Source organism: Lepisosteus oculatus, chromosome 8 (genome assembly GCF_040954835.1).
Source record: "Lepisosteus oculatus isolate fLepOcu1 chromosome 8, fLepOcu1.hap2, whole genome shotgun sequence".
NCBI classification, from domain to species: domain Eukaryota; kingdom Metazoa; phylum Chordata; class Actinopteri; order Semionotiformes; family Lepisosteidae; genus Lepisosteus; species Lepisosteus oculatus.
Genome location: NC_090703.1, coordinates 10309402 through 10329114, shown reverse-complemented (window position 1 = coordinate 10329114; position 19713 = coordinate 10309402). Strand labels below are relative to the sequence as shown.

General features: G+C 43.9%; 1 protein-coding gene across 2 annotated transcripts; it reads left to right on the top strand.

The window, feature by feature from the left end:
* Positions 1-436: 436 nt before the first annotated feature.
* LOC102695923 (kelch-like protein 28) lies at positions 437-19313 on the top strand. Of its 2 annotated transcripts, XM_069193197.1 has the most exons (8): positions 437-666; positions 848-937; positions 4457-4717; positions 5269-5906; positions 7925-8368; positions 8641-8688; positions 10577-10785; positions 11157-19313. In XM_069193197.1, the coding sequence occupies exons 3-8, from the start codon at positions 4457-4459 to the stop codon at positions 11318-11320; spliced, it is 1764 nt and encodes a 587-aa protein (XP_069049298.1). In that variant the 5' UTR covers positions 437-666; positions 848-937; the 3' UTR covers positions 11321-19313. The 2 variants fall into 2 exon arrangements, with proteins under 2 accessions (XP_069049298.1, XP_015205649.1); XM_015350163.2 differs by lacking the exon at positions 8641-8688 and having other exon boundaries at positions 441-666.
* Positions 19314-19713: the final 400 nt, after the last annotated feature.

Genomic DNA, 19713 nt, shown 5'->3' with positions numbered 1-19713 from the left:
TTTCAAGTGTTTTAAATCTATAACACCCCTTATATGTGTTTTTAACCTTTAGGTTTTACTGTCTGTTCAAGTCAGTACATGTGCTATAGATTCAAGCCAGGACCCTAAACTTTTGTATTTTTGACATTGAGTGGCCTGACGCTATGAAGGAAACAAAGTAAATTATGTAGCAAAATACAGGGCATTATTATCAGTTTACACCTTCAGAGATCTCTATTTAACTTTTTTCAACATGGGAGGAAATCTAATTTGGGGGGACTATGTGTTGGTGGCAACTGTGGGGGTGTGCAGAAACGTTATCAAAGGACTGTTATTTTTTTAAAAAAACAACGTAAGTCAGGGAAGGGAGACAGCAGCAGAATTAAGAAAAAAATAAGCTCTTCCTCTGATCTCCATTTATCTAAATATGGTCGCGTCAAGCACCCCCAGCCTCGCCAATGTCCGTTTTCGTCTAGAAAAGCCCGCGACGCGCCTGCTAGGTGACGTTTGTCTTCTGAGCACTGTGGGTGTTGTAGTCTCTTTCCAGGAGGCTGTTGGCGTGGTAACAGGCGAGGCTGAACGGGAGAGGGAGGAAGGACGCTGCGTAACACGAAACGAGCGAGCGAGCTAGCTAGCTAGGGCTGTCGAGGCGGTTGCTGCTGCTGCTGCTGGCTAAATGCGCGAACGGTAAGGGCGCTAGGCGGTCGGCACAGCCGTCGCTGTGTAATAGGGCCGGCCGTACGTGCGGCGACGTTTTAACTGTGCGAGAGAGAGAGGACAAAAAAAAGATATCTATTTCCCTCTGTTATCGCACCGCTGCCGGAAGTTGCGCAGGCCCAACCTGTTTTTGTGTTTGTTTCTTTGACAGGCGCTCGGGGTTCCTGCCGCTGCTGGGTTCACCTCCGCCACTCCAACAAAAATAGATTCCGGTCGGCGGCGCATCAGAAGCGGAAAACAGGTACGTTGTTCTGAGGCACCGACATGCTCGGGTTGTTTCAGTGTGACTGCATGACGTCTGTTGGGGCATTTAGAGATGTGCGCGCCGCCGTCATGAAAATTCGGCTTTTAAAAAAAAAAAAATCAGTCGAGCGAAGAAAGCTGGGGTGTCGTTTATTTATTTATTTTTTTATGGTAGCGGTACTGCTCGAGTGAAACATTAGTTCTCTCACACTAAAGGCCCAGTGGTAGACCCTGATAGGATTTTGTGATTGGTGCAAACGGTTTGCATTTCGGGACGCTTGTCATGTTCATAAATCGGTTAGAAAATAAAATCAGAGAGAAAAACTGCAACGTCTTACCCCCTTAAGAGTGATTTAGATACTCCAGTTTTAACTACACGGTACTTGCATTTATAAACTATACTTCCGTTTAAGCGAAGTATCTTTAATACTCTCCGATCAGTGTAATATAAGTATTTCCTCAACATGTGCAGGCAGGTGATCTACTAAGGTAACCGTGGAAGCAGTGATACGAATGACTGGAATGATGAGACTTTGCATGAGTTACATCAGGGCGGTGTTTATAATTGGTTTTTAATTTCAGTAGGATCTCTTCGGTTCCCGGAACGAGCAGACAGTGAAAGTGATGTTTTCAACACAGTTGTGTCGATGTATAAATATTGGCAACTCTTCACCGGGGCAGACGGGAGAATGTTCTGTATTTAATGTATTAACATCCTAGCAGTAAGCATTTACTTTCCCCTTTACATTAAGAACAGTTTGCAATTAGCCTTGACAAGCGAAGAACATCTCAAAGTCTGAATACCACGTTCCCATAACAAGAGCAGCAGTGACGACAAATAATAATGTAATCTTGTTTCACGAGTGCCCGCTTGTGTCAGAATGTCATCCTCTCTAAAGTATTCCCAGCTTTCCCACCAAACCCCATTCACTGCGATAAACCGAGACACAGTCTGTACTACGATGAAGGTTTGCCTTATGATAAGTGTTACGTCCTGTTGAGGTAAGTTTTAAATGTCAGCAGACGGGAAATTTTACTAACTGTAGTTTTTAAAAAATATTAAGTGACTAGCATGGTATGGAGTTGTAGGGCTTTTTAAAAGTAGAGTGACACCATCGCCGAGTTAATTTTCAACCCATCCCATTTCCTAACCGTTTTGTCCCGTATGGGATAGGGAGCTGGAGCCTATCCCAGCAAGCAACGGCCACAAGGCAGGAGACACCCTGGACAGGACGCCAGTCCATCGCAGGGCACAGACATGCACTCACACCAAGGCCAGGTTTCCCAGAAGCCAATTAACCTACTAGTCAACCTACCTTACTGACCTCTCCTGGCCTATATGGGGATCGGTCCTGCAATCTTGGCGTTATTAGCGCCACACTCTAACCAACTGAGCTAACCGGCCTCATTGGATTCTGACATGTTCCCCAAACCAAAAAGCAAGAGTGTGAAACAATCAAAACCTTACTGACCTAAAGTCCGTATATTTTTGCACTGTGAGAGGAAACCGGAGTGCAAAACCCCTGTGAACCTGGAGAGACCATGCAAACTCCATATAGCACCCCAGGAAATGAGCAGTGCTAACTACTGTGCTACTGTGACGCCTAAGAGTGATTTTAAACATTTTTATTTGCGTTGTTAAGGTGTTACGAATCACAGGGGTTGAAACATTATAGGTTCCCATGTTATTTTCTGAATCCTAAAAATTCAGGTTTAATGTAATCGGTGTGCCACTATTTGCATAGTCAGTCATTTGATTGAGTTTGTGTTTACCAAGCCCCTACCCTGGCACATTGAGATTGGATCAGTTCGATATTTTGTGAACTTGTCTTCTGCAGTGAAACTGTCCTGTTGGCTTACAGCAAAACTCATTCTAATAGGAAATGCAGTCACTTGCAGCAGCTTTGAAACGTAATGGCTGTCTGCTAGTACAAGTAGGATACATGTCCAAGTAACCGCGCAAAGTTAGAAACGTGTGTGTCCGCTGGAGGGTGGGGTTATGAGTTGTTTTCCCAATCTTAATTAGTAGAATCAGCAGTTGTGTGATGAGTCTGTTGTGGAGTAAAAAGGCCAGCAGGGATATGTTGCCCAGGACTAGAACTCCGGAGGATTATAGCAGAAACGGAGCACGCATGGCCGAGAGCAGGTTTCACTCGCCTGCAGGACACCAACTTTTTTTTTTTCCACAGAAACTCGGTTAATATTCTGAAAGGAAACTTTGAAGGTGAATTGAGACCCAGGAGAGTTAAGAATGGTGCAGAAAGTCTCATTTTAGCTGGAGTGATGCGGTATTTGTTTTGTGCCAAGTGTTAGTTATTCAAAGGAAGTCCTGGCATTTCTTGCAGAGTGGCGTGTATTCTTGGAGTCCTGTAATTACATTAGCGGTGTTGAATGGAGTCTTCATGGGGTCTTCTCCATGGAGCAGTAAAAGATGGAAATGCAAAGTGTATATAAGCGAAACAGAAGCAGTCCAGGGATCTCCACCCGGCTTCCTAGAGAGTCCCGATCCAGTTTATCTTACAAATAACCTAAAATGAGCTGTTGTTTTTAATTAGGAATACTTGTAAGCCATTGACTGATTAAGCAAGTAATGTGTTTAATCAAAGGAGATCTGTTCCCTGAGGGATGAAGGCTATCTATTTTTGCTTCAATCTCCTGTTTAAGTGGTCACAGTTAAATTGTTCTGGGTCTGGAGATCTTGGTGATTTAATGGTGACCAACAAGACTTGCTGGAAAGGAGACCTCGAGGTCCTGGGTTGGAGACCCCTGGAGCAGGTTATTGATACCGATTGTTTATTGTTTTTATTTTTAGCAAGTATTTTAGTATCAGTAATTAGCTCCAAAGTAATTAGCATTCAGTTTAGTGTGGGTTTAAGTGTCAGTGCATGTAGTCTCAGATAAACTTCAAAACGAATATGTCCTAATATGTCTGAATGTTCCTGGTTTTTCTGGAGCCTCATTGGTCATCCCAATAAAAATAAATCCAGTGGTGACGGCTATATCCAGGAAGCTTCCGGTTCCAACACTGAATAAGGACAGACAGTGCTATGTCAGACTTTTATTTTAGCAGTACTTTGCATCACAGCTTGGGCAACCACAAGCAAGTTCTTCCTCTTTGGTTTTGAAATATGAAGCATTCAAATGTCTGAAAAAAAGATGCCCGTACTACATTAAAAATATGTCCTGCATTTTCTTTCAAATTCACACCCAAGTCTAGATGAGATCACAGAAGCTAAAGTGTTTTACAGTATTGCCGTCTTTGAGCATATTGAATTGGGTTGGTGATTGCTTGATCGCGTAGAGTGATTAAAATTAATAGGTGCTGACTAGTTTGGCAGTGGCGGCAAGGACTGCCTTGAAATGAAGTTAGTAAGCAAAATCATAACCACTAAAGAAGGGAGTCTTAGCAGAACTCTGCACAGTGTTGATATTGGAGCATGTGACTTCACTTGAGAAAGAGATGGGTTATGCCTCTGGAGCTCAGTGCTGCTTTTTTTCTGCCGTTCTCAACCCGCAGATGGACCAGCAACCCCAGTCCTACATGCTTGCCAGTCTGACGCGGCCGCACTCCGAGCAGCTCCTGCAGGGCCTGCAGCTCCTCCGGCAGCATCGCGAGCTCTGCGACGTGGTCCTGCGGGTCGGCGATGCCAAGATTCACGCCCACAAAGTGGTGCTTGCAAGCATCAGCCCCTACTTCAAGGCCATGTTCACGGGCAACCTTTCAGAGAAGGAGAACTCGGAGGTGGAGTTCCAGTGCATCGACGAGGCCGCGCTGCAGGTGCGTGCGAGCCGGCGTTTGCTTATCCAGCATTTTGTGGAACAAAGGTCTGCACATACCTTAAAATAAACCAGGGAGAGGTTTCGCAAAGATTTTCACGCTATTGTGGTTTCAGTGCAGCTGTTTTGTTTTGCATTTTAAAAATGCTGATTTGCACAAACCTAGAATTGCATTAATAACAAAAGACTGATTGTTTAGGTATAATAATAATAATAATTGCTTACACTTATATAGCGCTTTTCTGGAAACTCCACTCAAAGCGCTTTACAGGTAATGGGGATCCCCTCCACCACCACCAGTGTGCAGCCCCACCTGGATGATGCGACGGCAGCCATAGTGCGCCAGAACGCTCACCACACATCAGCTATCAGTGGGGAGGAGAGCAGAGTAATGTAGCCAATTCATAGAGTATGAAGTGTATGAAGCGGTTAAGCAGCCTGTTCATAAATGCAGTAAGCCCGATGCAATTATTTGAAATGTATCAACCAATGTAAACTGTATGGAGGCAGTGGAGTAGACAGCACTCATGATGCCCTCTTATCTCTTCGCAGGCCATTGTAGAGTATGCGTACACTGGCACAGTGTTCATCTCGCAGGACACAGTGGAGTCCCTGCTGCCGGCTGCCAACCTGCTGCAGGTGAAACTGGTGCTGAAGGAGTGCTGTGCCTTCCTGGAGAGCCAGCTGGATGCCGGCAACTGCATAGGCATCTCCCGCTTCGCCGAGACCTACGGCTGCCACGACCTCTACCTGGCTGCCACCAAGTTCATCTGCCAGAACTTCGAGGAGGTGTGCCAAACGGAGGAGTTCTTCGAGCTGACACGGGCCGAGCTGGACGAGATCGTGTCCAACGACTGCCTGAACGTGGTGACGGAGGAGACGGTGTTCTATGCGCTGGAGTCCTGGATCAAATACGACGTGACGGAGAGGCAGCAGTACCTGGCCCAGCTGCTGCACTGCGTGCGCCTGCCCCTGCTCAGCGTCAAGTTCCTCACCCGCCTGTACGAGGCCAACCACCTCATCCGCGACGACCACGCCTGCAAGCACCTGCTCAACGAGGCGCTCAAGTACCACTTCATGCCCGAGCACCGGCTGTCCTACCAGACCGTGCTGTCCACGCGGCCCCGCTGCGCCCCCAAGGTGCTCTGCGCCGTGGGCGGGAAGGCCGGGCTCTTCGCCACACTCGAGAGGTAAAGCTCACCCCCTCACCCGCTCCTCTCCTCGCACCCCCGGGAGCCGAGGTCGTTTCTGTCCGTCGGACGATGATCGAGGCCCCTTGTCTCCAGCCAAACCAAAATCCCAAATCCAGAGGCATAAAAGCAATGGAGGGCGGTGTGGTGTGAGATCGTGTCCTGTGCCCTGTACAATTACCCGTCACCCCCACCTCCCCCAAACTTGGGAGCCCCTCCTGCAGCTGAGGGGGTCCGGTGTGTGAGAGTGTGTGAGTCCAGACCCAGGGTGCAGATCCTGGTAGACCACAGGGAAGCAAAAATAAAGCAGAACAAACTGTAAAGTAAACCCAAATTGAAGCTGGGGGATAATGATTACTTCAAGGGGTTGGTAGATGATGCAGAAAGGAAAGATTCTGTTTGTAGTGTTTGATGTGTGGTTGTGTCAGTTTGAGGGTGAGAGATGATGTTGAGTTCTGAACTCCAGGGGATTTTATTTGGAGCTGGCCTGGCAGGGGTCCCTCTGGTGCTCCCAGTACATAGAGACTTCCTGTTTTGTGTTGGCTGAGTGATGTAATGTCAAGTTCGATTCCCAGTATTAAGAACTGACTTTTTCTAGGCCAAGGCAGAGACGGCTCCCTCTCTGCTGAGGGTCACTCGGATGGGTTTTGTGTCGGTTTTAGTATTGCAACCCTAAATGCTTCCTGTTCACAGAGGTATCGCAGCTCTTGTCTCATGATAGCAACGCCTCTGCTGTAGGATTGAGGTGCGAGTTTAGTGACCTGCTGTTTGTACAATGTATGAGATCGTACTTTAAACGATCAAGGATTTATTCGAAGTGTGGTCTTGATTTCTTATGGGATCCTATTCCTTTTTTTTTCTTATTCTGAGGACTTAAGCCTGTTGTTGTTACTGTACAGCAAATGCAGGTGTTTGCATACAAGGAATTTAAAGGCATGAAGCAAACTTTTTTACAATTTTATTTTCCACTTGGAAAGTACAAATGGATGTCATGCTGTAAGCAGTGTAGGATGGAAAATGTTTTTAAGAGGTTGTGGGTGCGCACTTTAATCTGTGGTAATGCTGTCGCTATTTATTTCACAGGAAATCTGTCATGATCAAACTTTCGCTACAGCATGATTGGCAGGACTCCATAGTAAAACAATACAAGAAACTCCCAATGTGCTAATAAAAAATATTTGTTATAAGAGTAATTCCACTGATGGCTTTTATAAATAGAACACAGATGATAAAGCCATTAGCCCGATGAATGTCTTTCCAAAACAAAATTAAATTCCTAAGTCTCTACCATCTGGAACAATGACCCTGCTTTTCTATTTCTGAGTCTGTTTTATGCCTTCAAGCTTCAAGTATTATTTGTGTATTTTAATGACATGGGTAAGCCTGTGTTTTCCTTTTCTGACCCTTAGTGTTGGCCTTCCAGGGTATTTGATAGATTTTACAACAGTCTGCTTTAAAAGGCCTACTTTTTATTTTTTAAACTAAAAAAATTGGACATTAAGCTGTTTTTTTTTTTACTTACAGTGTTAAAACATTCTGTGGAGGCTTTGTGGGGGGGGAATGATCTTTTCTTTGAAACCTATCTGTGAAAGCTAGCCATGACGTGCCATTGTAACAACAGAGTAAACAAATCAAAATGCTGTAAAAATGTTCTGAAGTGAAGTAATATGTGGTAGCAGAAGTAGTTGAAGTAGGTAGCTGCGTCAGCATGCGTAGGCTGCAAAGGAACAAGTAAAGGTTTATGCCATGCTGAAAAGAGAAGAAAGGAAACAACGTTTCGGCTGTGGAAGAAGGCTCCAAGGCTGAAACATTGTTTCCTTTCTTTTCTTTTCAGCATGGAATAAACCTTTACTTGTTCCTATGTGGCAGCAGTGTGACGAAGCACCCAGCAAAAATACACTGTGTTGACATAATTGGTTAAACATTCATCATATCTGTGCTGCAGGAAAAGGCCACAATGGCCTTTTTTGTCCTGGATGTGGACTCAATCCCCCCCATCACTTCTCTCTCTCCGGCAGCATGGAGATGTATTTCCCCCAGACGGACTCCTGGATCGGCCTGGCGTCCCTCAGCGTGCCCCGCTACGAATTCGGCATTGCGGTGCTGGACCAGAAGGTGTTCGTGGTGGGCGGGATCGCCACTCACATGCGGCAGGGCATCAGCTACCGGCGGCACGAGAGCACCGTGGAGTGCTGGGACCCCGAGACCAACATGTGGTCGCCGGTGGAGCGTATGGCGGAGTGCCGGAGCACGCTGGGAGTCGTGGTCCTGGCGGGGGAGCTGTACGCGCTGGGGGGGTACGACGGGCAGTACTACCTGCAGTCGGTGGAGAAGTACATCCCCAAGGTGAGGGAGTGGCAGCCCGTGGCGCCCATGATGAAGTCGCGCAGCTGCTTTGCCACCGCCGTGTTGGACGGCATGATCTACGCCATCGGGGGCTACGGCCCGGCGCACATGAACAGGTGAGAGCAGCCGCCCTGCTCCGCGCTCGGCGCCCCCGGAGGTGCATCGCGTGATCGAAACCAAGCTGTCACAAAAGCCTTGCACGCTAACTTTGTGAAAGCTCTGTCAGAAACACTCTCACACGGGTGGTTGTCTTGGTCTTAATCAATTCCATGCATGGCTACAACCCATATGTGATCATAGAAGATGCAATGTCAGTATATTTAGTTATATCTACTCTATATATAACCATGCTATTCTCAGGTCTTCCAATGCTTATTCACCCCTGCAGGCCCCCAGAATCAACTAGAGAGCAAGGGTACTGCGACAGGGGACAGATGTAGGTCTAATTGATAACATGGCAAGCTTACTGGGCCCAAACCTGCTACGAGAACTGCTGTTCGTGTTGTGTGGGAGGAAGAAAATATCTAGGCTGCTTTGAACCCACCGAACCCGAGTGCCACTCAGCTATTTATGGGCTCCAGCTGTACACACAGGGCTGAGGGCGTGGTCATCTAGCGGCCTTGCCCACATCAGAACCATCAATGTGTGGAGTTAAGGCCCGGACTGGATTACTTCTGGAATCACTCTGGTACCCCACAAATAAACTATACGTCAAGAATAAACCCCTTTCAAATACATGGCATTGCGGACATGAACAACCCCAAGCTTATCACAAGAGCAAGGGAGGCACAAATGATAACCCCCATTTAAACTCACAAGTCTGCTTTAGATGAGGAGTTTCTCAGTTTTTAGATTATTTGACATTTGTTGTGAATTGGATAGTGAAGTGTCAATGAACAGTGAGCTACTAAACTAGCCAGCTGCATGTGTAACCCTCTAAAGCACTTTTGAGACACTCTGCTAAAGTACAGATCTGATTTTTGTTGATCTGTCCACCAAATGGAGAACATTTTGTAACCTGAGCTTAGCCGTTGGCTGTCTGGGGAGGATTTGTTCTTTGCTCGTAATTGAGTTCTGCCTCGGATACAACAAGGTATCAGGAGAGGAGCGTGTTGCCTTGAATTGGAAACTCTTGTCTTTTGGGGGCTAGTTAGACGATCAGAGTTAATCCCCAGTGGCCAGAAACGGAGTGAAGACAGAGCTCTCTCATGCAAAAGACAACTTGTTCTCCAAGGAAAGGGGTGTCTCAGAAACAAAGTAGGCATTTGTAAAGTGAAGTCCAGTCAACAACAGCTCTTTGCTTGGAATTGGTTCCAGCAAAACAGTGAAATACTGATAGACCGTTACCTATACTGCGGCGTAAGAGAAACAAGAGCGTAGCTGTAGCAGGGGGTGGATTCTCTCACTGCTGTTCCGGCCTTGCTGTCCCAGCACGGACTGAAAGGACACCGTGTGCCTGTGTGTGTGCCAGGTGGCGTACAGCCCTACCTGGCTTCTCCAGATCCCTTGAAGAGGATCAAAGAGCCCAGGCCAAGGCCACTGTGGCTTCTCACAGGCATCAAAAGCTGCTCCCCGTGGGGTTGGGGAGTGACGCATCAAACCCAGAGATGAAGAAAAACGGATCATTCCCCTTTGTTTTTATTCGTAATATTGTTAGGTCACACTGCAGCACACACATATGCATTTTAATTAAATGTAATAAATCTAAGGCTGTAGGAGACTGGCAGGTCAGGGGTTTCGATCTTCCATACCTCCTTTACTGTGGGTTTAGCTTGAGTCGTTGTGTTTTACCATGGTACACAACAACCTGACGCCAGGTAAGAAGCAACACAACCCTGTTTGTATGCTGTTTGGATTTTTCTGGTCTCTTGGCAAGGACTGGCAGTTTTTTTCTGTCTTTTTGTAAGACACCCTGGATTCTTAAGGAAAAAATACTTATAATAATAATTATAATTAATAATTGCTTACACTTATATAGCGCTTTTCTGGACACTCCACTCAAAGCCCTTTACAGGTAATGGGGACTCCCCTCCACCACCACTAGTGTGCAGCCCCACCTGGATGATGCGACAACAGCCATAGTGCGCCAGAACGCTCACCACACATCAGCTCTCAATTCATAGTTGAGAATTTTTTTACCCGTATCCTTTATTGTGAATATGTATTTTCTATGTGTTTACGATTAGTATTGTTTTAAGGACTGAACCTAGAGAATAAGCTGTTCAGAGCTGTGTGTGCTGCCCCCATGTTTTTTTGTCGGGCAGCATTGTTTGCAATGACCCCTTCTGCCCTCTCACTAGTCTAACCCTCTGTATTTCTCACAGTGTGGAGCGGTATGACCCCAGCAAGGACTCATGGGAAATGGTGGCCCCAATGGCAGACAAGAGAATAAACTTTGGGGTGGGCGTCATGCTGGGTTTCATCTTTGTGGTGGGCGGACACAACGGCGTCTCTCATCTGTCTAGCATAGAGAGGTATGACCCTCACCAGAACCAGTGGACAGCATGCCGGCCAATGAACGAGCCCAGAACAGGTGAGTAACTCCTCTAAGGTTGTTCTGGTTTTCTTTCCTAAATTACTTAATTGAACAGTTTATTGACTTAATCTGAATTGCAGCAGGCTTTTCGTCAGTGCAAAGCTTGAATTCTTGCTTCCAACACCAGGAGAAAAGACCTCTGGGTAATACGAGAGCTTCAGTTTTGCATTGATGCCCTTGTCTAAGGCTAGAGGTTTGGCACAGCGTGATAAACCTGCTCGTTGCCCCCTCAATGTGTTGAGCGTTGTAATGTAGCTCAAGCCCTAGCTTATGATGCGTGTAAGCATGCTGTTCAGATTGGCAGTAGTTGTGTAGTTAGCGCAGGGCTGTGTGTGACTGACCGCTGGGTGTCTTCTGTCCTCATTCAGGAGTGGGTGCAGCTATTGTGGACAACTACCTCTATGTGGTTGGAGGTCACTCGGGATCGTCATACCTGAACACAGTCCAGAGGTACGACCCCATCACAGACAACTGGTTGGACTCCAGTGGCATGAAGTACTGTCGCTGTAACTTTGGTCTGACTGCCCTTTGACAATTAATATGACCGGATGATGAAACTGGACTAACAGAAGGTAGAAACTGGTTGCTTTTTTTTTTCCTTTTCATTCTGATTTTTATTTAAGAGGGTGGGTGGTGGATGTGAAACGGGTACGGTGAGGCAATAAAGAGGAAGAAGAGGAGGACGAAGAAAGTTAAAAAAAAGTGCCCATTTTTGCTGAGCCCCAGGAGCCCCGTTGTGGATTCTGGGAAAGCGGGGGAGGCAGGGCGGTGGGGGAAAGAGGGGATCACGGAAGACGAAGCAGTCAGAAAATAAGGAAGCGGAGACGGAAACTGGCCTGTCGGGATCAGGCGTTGGACTCCGCATCACGGACCTGCCGAGCCAGATGACCATGGAGTGTGGGCGCGTGTCTGTCAGTCTTTCTGTTGCGACTCTTGTGTTCTGGCGTTTGTGTGCAATAGAACAGGGGCTCCCAGCCCTGGTCCTGCAGGCCCACACGCCTGCTGGTTTGTGTTCCAGCCCAGCTGTTGTTGACACTATTGAACCCTTAATTAACGTAACGATAGGATTAAGGTCTGCTTTTTGATTGTTTTGGGCTCTGAAACACGGTGGAGGTTGCCCTTTGGGCTGTCAGATTTCATAAGGGAAAATAAAATTACACAAAAATGTGTAAATATCCCAATCAAGCAACGTGCTAGTTTATTTAAGGGTTCAGTTAGGTAATAAAGCTTGGCTGGAATGTGAAGCAGTGGGTCTCTGGGCCTCAGGATCGGGAACCCCTGTAATAGAGGGCCGCCCTTACCCTGCCCTGTCGCCTTCTGGACTAAAAGTTAAGGTGTCAGTCAAAGGGGCAGAAAGGCAGTTCTAATGGGGTTCTTTTTTGTTATGGATATTATAATTTTACCTTTTTTTCCCCCTTGGCCACACTCCAGTTTTAAGTCTGTGTTTTTTTTAACTATTTCCACTATTGGTGGAAGGCAAAGAGACGCAGTTCTCTTAACTAACCTTGATGTGTGTGTGCGTGCTTGTAGGTGTGGGTGTGTGAGCACACACGTGTTGGTTCTCATGCGTCTGCGGTTTTTGTGCGTCACGTGACTTGTAGCCAGACATTTGCATCTCTCTGGCCACAGGAGGTCCGACTGCATCTGTTAATGGACATGAACCAGTGCTTCACAAGAAAGAAAAAAAAAACAACTTTATACTTGTTCACTTAAAAAAGGGCTGCCTTTTTTTCTTGTAAATAACTGAAGTGAAAAAAATCCTCTAGTGCGATGCCTGTAAATGTTTTCTGCACTGGGTTTCTAGTTAGGGGACGTGTGTGTTTGTGGAGTGGCTGAGAGAGGAGTAGTGATTTTAACGAGCGCAATATATTTCAGTGAGCTGTGGGTCACTCTCCACACTACTTTGCTATAGAGGTGTGACCCTCCTGGGAGGGCCAACTTTAACCTTCGACTTAACCAGTTTAATTGTAAGAAACGCCTACACTGAGGGTGTGTAACACGTCAGTGTTCCCCCCCCGCTGTAATCCTTCTCACATAGCCGCTGTAGAAGCATTTTGGAAACGATACTCTCTCTGGTGCTATCATAGGATTCAGGATAAAACCGTTAATGATGTCTTTATGGCAGTGTGGTGTTTCTCGGTGCATGTGTTATTCCACCAGTTTTCTTTGTCATTGTTGTAATTTTGTGCCTGTACACGCATTCATCTGCCAATTTTTATTTTTGTAACAAAAACTATAAAGGAACAGAAAAGGGAAAGTGAAAACGCTTTTTGTTCGGGCTGACGAGCGGGCTCCATGCAATAAATCGCTATGCCTTAGCAGGCCTGCATCCCTACGAGCTGTGGTGGTTATCTACAGCCCTAGAGACACTGGCATCAGGCCTCACTCAGCCATTTGCCATATTCATCCTCTCTTTTCTCTGGTTCTCCGAACTGCTAGCGAGCTGAGTCACAGTGATAGACGGACTGGAACTAGACTTCGACCTGCACTGTCAGCCCACGACGGATTCAAAGTTTCCGTGGGTAGAGATGCTGTTCTCAAAAGCAGATGCAGCCATCCTCCAAATGGGCAGCATTGTCAAAATGCGCTTTCTTTATGTCCCAAATAAAGAAGGAGAAAATCTCACAGGCTCAAATACAAAGTGCCAAAATAAAACTTGTTTCTCTAAAGATGCATGAAAGACACTCCAGAGTTATACTAGTTACTGACAATAAGTAAATTTAATGTCCTAGACTAAGGAGTGTTTCAAGTACTTATACTGTGTTTCCAGTCAGAAGTAACTGGCAACCATGCGAGTTAAGATGGTTCTCTGGTCTAAGTCTGAAACCTATTTTTAAGACAAACTTAATTAGCCCTCGCAGTCTTTGTTGTCCCTTTTTAATAGGTCTTGACAAACCAGTGTTTTTAACCACACTGGAGATAAAAAGGTGATGCAGTAAAAAAAAAAAAAAGGTCGTCTTAGTTTTTTGTATTGATCTGCTGCTGCAGAAAGAGAATCCTGGCCAAGCCTGTGTGCTCCTGGAATTCGGCCCGGGGGAGCAGGCTCTCTGTGAGGTGCAGTGCATGTTGTGTTCCAGTAGAGGGAGCTGTAGAACAAGAGGAGTCTAAGCAGGGCTACACTGGAGCAAGGGGTCGACGTAGGAAGTTAAAGTTAAATGTGTCTGTTTTAAAGTGCGGAAAAATATTTGCATGTCGTAAGAATATAAAGAATTGCATTGCACTTAATGACTAATCTTGTATTTTATGGACATCGCCCATATTGCATTAAACTGGGGTCAGTAGCATTTTACCATTTTTTTTAATTAACGCAATAAGCCTTTTTACTTCCTTGATGTTTTGTAATTGTTGACTTTTATTTTTCCCCACTCACGTGTTCTCTGACATTGAATGGACGGGAGCTTAAAACAGGAGTAATGCCAATAAAGGTGTGTATGTGAGCGTGTTTGGTCTATTTTATGATAATGAAACTGCAAAGTCTTGGCTGCACCGCAGAGCTGTAATGAGCAATGTTGTTATTGTTTTTTTTTACCGATTTGTCAAGAGAAAAGATCCCACCTAACTCTTCTATAACTTTAAGTGTGTTTGCCTGTATAAACAAACAGCATTGTGTATTTCTAGTCCCGTGTCTATGGAGAGACACACTTTCAAGTTCAGCTGATGAGAAAAGGTTAACCCTCAGATAAGTGAATTCTTTACACCACAGGTATACCAAAGTAACCAGCTGTCAATGGGAATATTAACTGATAGTTGTCACAAATGTCGATGTGTATTGTTTTCCTTTCATCTTGGACATCATGAAGGAGAAATGTTCTCTTCAGTTGTGGCTGTTGTAGAATCCACTTTTCATTTTCTCAGTGCAGTTGTGAAAAAGTCAGCCAGTGAATGTGCTGTATGTTGCAGTATTTGTATTATTGTGGGATATGTAGGTCTCTTACCGGTACAGAAAGAAAAAGGGACCAATGTTACCATCATACTGCATTTATTACAGCACACAGTTTTGTCCTGAGAGTGTAAGACTTTATTGCATTCTGTAATACATTATTGTTTCTGGTAACCAATATTACTAAGAGGAAAATCATATAACTTGGTTAGGCATTTGGGTATTTTATTTTGTCAGAAACATGAAAACAGAAGTTAGATTTCAGTTTCTATAATAAATCCTTGGGTCTCTTACATCCAGCTTAGGCTTCAACTGCATTGTGGCTAATTAATGTCTTGGATGCTCTCTAGAGCCAATCAGTACTGTTAAACAATGAACTTATTCATATCAATAGTAAGACAAAACTGACAATATAATTCAAGGGAGAATAATTATTTTTAAATACCCTATTTTATGCAATATACACTGGTTGAAAATAAGTATTATATTAAAGTGTATATAGGTCTTCCAGAATTTCAAGACAGATTGTAGGTATAATATTCATGACGATGAACCTGAAGCCCAAGAAAAGTGATAAGTGAATCACAAAAGTCATTTTTGACAAATGTGTTGCCTTCAAATAGCTTCCTTAGCAAATGGCCCCTTGTTTTATTTGTGCTTGTATATGCGAGAAAGAGGCTAAGAGCCAGGTGATGTAATGTGTTTGTGTTTATTGCAATCCCTGCCGCTTATGAACTGCTGGCCTTTGGAGGGGGCTGGGAGACAGCTGCTGTGTTCAGAACTAGGCTCCCCTGCCAGGCTGAGGGCTGTACTGCCAGTGTTCTCAGAGCTGTCATGCCAGGCCAGAGTGGAGTCACACTGGTTTCACAATGCGCTGCCAAAGCTCTGGGGATCCTGAGATGGTGGATTACCTTCTGAAAGTTTTACTGTTGAGAATTATGGTATAAGTAGGACTGTGGAACATGAAGCATAGTGTACTGCACTGGGTGTAAGCTGAAATATGGTGCAAATAGAATTAGTAAAACAATATCAGTGTATGATTTCATGATTGAAAAGACTCCTTTTCACAAAGCAGAGTGAGCACTGAACCACTGCAGCAAGATAGTCTTGATTTTACTCTGGTAAAAAAAAAAAACAGGGCAATTTGTGGTTCCATTCTTTGAACAGAAAAATGCCATTCCAATCCAAAATGCGTACCTAACCCAGTGAGGTCGATTGAGATCAGCAGCCGGCCATAAGAACTGGTTGATAGCATGCCAAGATTGCGGTGGCTGTTCTTGCCACTTAGGGATCAATTCCACCATTAGTCAGTAGGTCAAGTCAGTTCAGGATTGAGTAGAAACGGTGAGAAAGACCCAGACTTTGGAAGCTGAAACCAGCTGCTGTAATCTGAAAAGCCAGAATGCCTAGTTTCCTCTTATGCCCTTGAGATAATGGCCTAACCAAGGGTAATGGTAGCAGTAGTTTATATTTGTTTTGCTTTCCAACCTCCACTTTGGCCATGACCAAAACTTATACTGAGTGATCATCAGAGTCTATTATACATGTTTACTGGTATTTAAGATATAGTGCAATAATATTTTGTACAGGTTTTTTCTATTAGACTATTTAAGTGTAAGTGAATTGAATGCATTTGCTTGTTGTAAGTAACTGTTCTGGTTTTCTAGTATCTCTCTTAGATGTGTCTGTTGTGTAGTAGACTTTCTCTTCCTTGTTCAGTCATGGAACTCTGTTAGAAAGAAACAGATCTTGAACTTTTGATATTCACTCAGTATGAAATCCATTAAATCTCTTTTTGTTGTATTAAAGTAATGCATCATGACGTTTTTGGGAGGGAGTGAAGAAGTATGTCACAATTAATGTTGATCGAGAAAACCCACCTAAATTAATGTTAATACTGCAGGTAGTGTTGTTCTGCCTCTAGCAATAAATGTGAAGTTAGTTTGCATATGAAGCTGTTGTCTTTACCAGCAGAAGGAATCCATGATCCTCTTCAAGCAGGCATTTGAATTTGTCAGCCACTGGACTGACCAAGATTGTGAACAAGAGTGTTAAAGATACAGTTTGCCCCCTATCTCACGTAAATGCATTAAATGCATACAAGAGCACTTAACTGTAGTGACAGGACTGATGTACACATAGGTACGCAGTATTGGGGTAAAAGCAGGGGTTCAATGCAGTGAATCCTGTCACTTTCTGAATTTTCACAGAGTTAAAACGGAGACTGATTTTGTTAGTGAAAGAAACTAGTGTCCTTTTTTTCTTGGATGTTTTATCTCCTTAATAACAAGTTCGAATTCCATCTTTCCCAGATCAGAAAGCCATTTATTCCTGGTAAGAATCATGGAACAGAGGTCAGAAGCATAGAGAGCAAGGTGGGGCTACACTCCAGACAGAACACTAGGCCTGCTAGGAATAAAATACACTAATTAGCCTAAAGAGCATGGGTTTTGACAGTGGGAAGAAACCCATGTGAACATGCGAACTGTGCACAGAATGTTTATTAATCTGGAATCGAACCCAGTCCCCATCATGTTATAGGTTGAATTTATTTGTAATATGTGAGTCATTAAAGTGTGCTTGTCCTTATTTTTTCCAGTGTGCAAACTATCCATTCTATATTATATACTATAGAGTGAATAGACTTTTCGTCAAAAAAATGCACATGTCTGTGGACAGACGTTAGGAGATAAGAATATTATGGAGAACTGAGTGAGGCAATCGGAATGTAGTGTGTTTGTGGGCCTTGTAAGAAAGGTGTAGTTTTTGAAGCTCAGAGAGGGTAATGGTATCTTTACGGAATCTTTTCAAGTGAATCTTATTTCATGTAAGCAAGCAAGGCATTATTACAGGAGGAGAGCTACATTAGTTGTGTAACTTGCTGGTGTAATATTGAGCTGTGTCTGCTTTAAAAAGTGTGTTTTTTTATAAACAATTGAACCAGCTAGAGGTTAACCGTGTCAAGGGCATATCACCTTTATATTCCGTCAGATATAAGTGTGATATTCTTCAGCTTGAAACAGGTTGTCCATGTTTCCAAAAAAAATGTTCCAGCAGGCTTGAAGTCAAAGACATACTGGAAACTGCAAGTGATGAGGGAGGGAGATCTGTAATGCCAGTGACTGGAAATGTTAAGTTGTAAATGGGACCACTTCATTTGCAGGACTTCATTTGTTTTAAACACTTGTTCATGCCTGAACTCATCCTTGTTTGCCATCATTTTCACCAAAGTGCTCATTTTGCAAAGAAGAGGGATAGAAAAACAAATGCAGAACTATATCACCTCGCTAAGGACTGTTGAGCTGGTTCGCCAAATTATCATTCAGTTCCTATTGCGACTTCTGTGTGCGCACCCGGGTTCCAAACAAGTCCTCGATTGTCTCAGCAGCACACTGGAACAAAATGATACACTACTGCATGATCTGTGTCCATATAGGTGTCTTTATTTTACTTTACTGTTTAGAAAGACACCCCTGAGGGTTTTATGGATGTTACAGAAACATTATTATTATTACCACATAAGCACTATTTTAGTAAGCCTGGTTTAGTAAGTAAAAATGCCCGCCTTAAGAATTCATTTCCAATTTTTATTTCTCTGAAAAGTTGTGGGCACAGTCTGGGGACTTCCAAGCATGATTCTCAGAATGTCAGGCATCCCAATTTGTATCTCCTGAGTAAACAGAGGATAAGGTATCCAAATGTAGACCTTATTTTGTTAAAATTTCATGTTAGTCTATTGTTATTTTGGGTGAATTACAGTGTAATTTGACACAGGTATTAAAATAGTATTGTCTTGAATGGGTGTACATTTTTTGTCCATGACCCTGGCTGTGATATACTGTCATCTACATACTGTACGGTCCTGTATCCACCATACACATGTACACTGTTGTAGGTGCATACCATGTGTTGCTGAAAAACCATTGCCTCCAATCAATTTGATTCACAGCTGGAGGCAACAGGAAATGTTAATCTCCTTGTAAGTGTCAGATTCTAGGGAGGGTTCGGTTCTATAGTAAGCCATTTTTTTGTCGACATATCTTTCATTTAACAAGTGGTATGTGAAACTTTTTTGTATTTGTATGTACTAAATTTGTGATCAGTGACAATTACCCATGTTGACAGTGTGAAGTTGATATTTCTGGTGGAAACAAATAGCTTGCCAGCTATGTTAGCTGTGATTGTGGTTAAAACTAACCCTGATCTAAAAACAAAGAACTGGATGATAATAGTTACAAGTTTGCCTTATGCGCTGTGCTTTCCTCTGAAAAAAAAATACTTTTTAAACTAACTTTTCTTTCTCGAATGGGGACACTGTACTTAAAACTCCAAATTAATGTGTGTGTGTGTATGCCGGTCTGTGAATGTGGATTTTTTTAAATGTATTCTCCTGTGTATATACTGCTGTGTCGTGGTGTTGATTAGAATGGATTCCTGCGAGATTCCTTGGTTTACATTACAACTGGCATCTGAACTGCTTTTCATAATGAGCAATGACTGTTGCATACATTCTCATTGTTGCGCATTCTCAAGGCGCAGTGTTAAGATTTACATGCTTCTTGTGATAACTGCAAAATTAACCCCTGTTTATTACAATACTCCATTGAATGTGTGAACTTTATTAAATAAACACAAATCAAAAGAGGCTGTTGTTCATGAGGGGATGCTGCACAGTCACTTTCACAAATACACAGTACTGATCGTGTTAAAGAGGTGGGTTTACAGAGCAACACACTTCATGTCACTGATAGAAGGTGGTATTTTGGGAAAATTAAATGCTATCCTGCAAGTAAACATGACAAATGCCAGCTGTTAACATGAAAACTTGAAAAGATGTAACTTTTGTTCCAATAGCTGAGGTTTCTCCAAATTCAACTGGGGGGCAGGGTGGGGCATCTCCTCTTTCTCACAGTGCAAAGGGAAAGAGTCACTACATCAAGCTTCATTTCCCTTTTTTAACATTTGTCTGTCCATCCAACCCATATTCAACAACGTGTGCCTGGACCTGTTGCTCCTTACTAGAATGAGGGAGAGTTCTAAGAGAT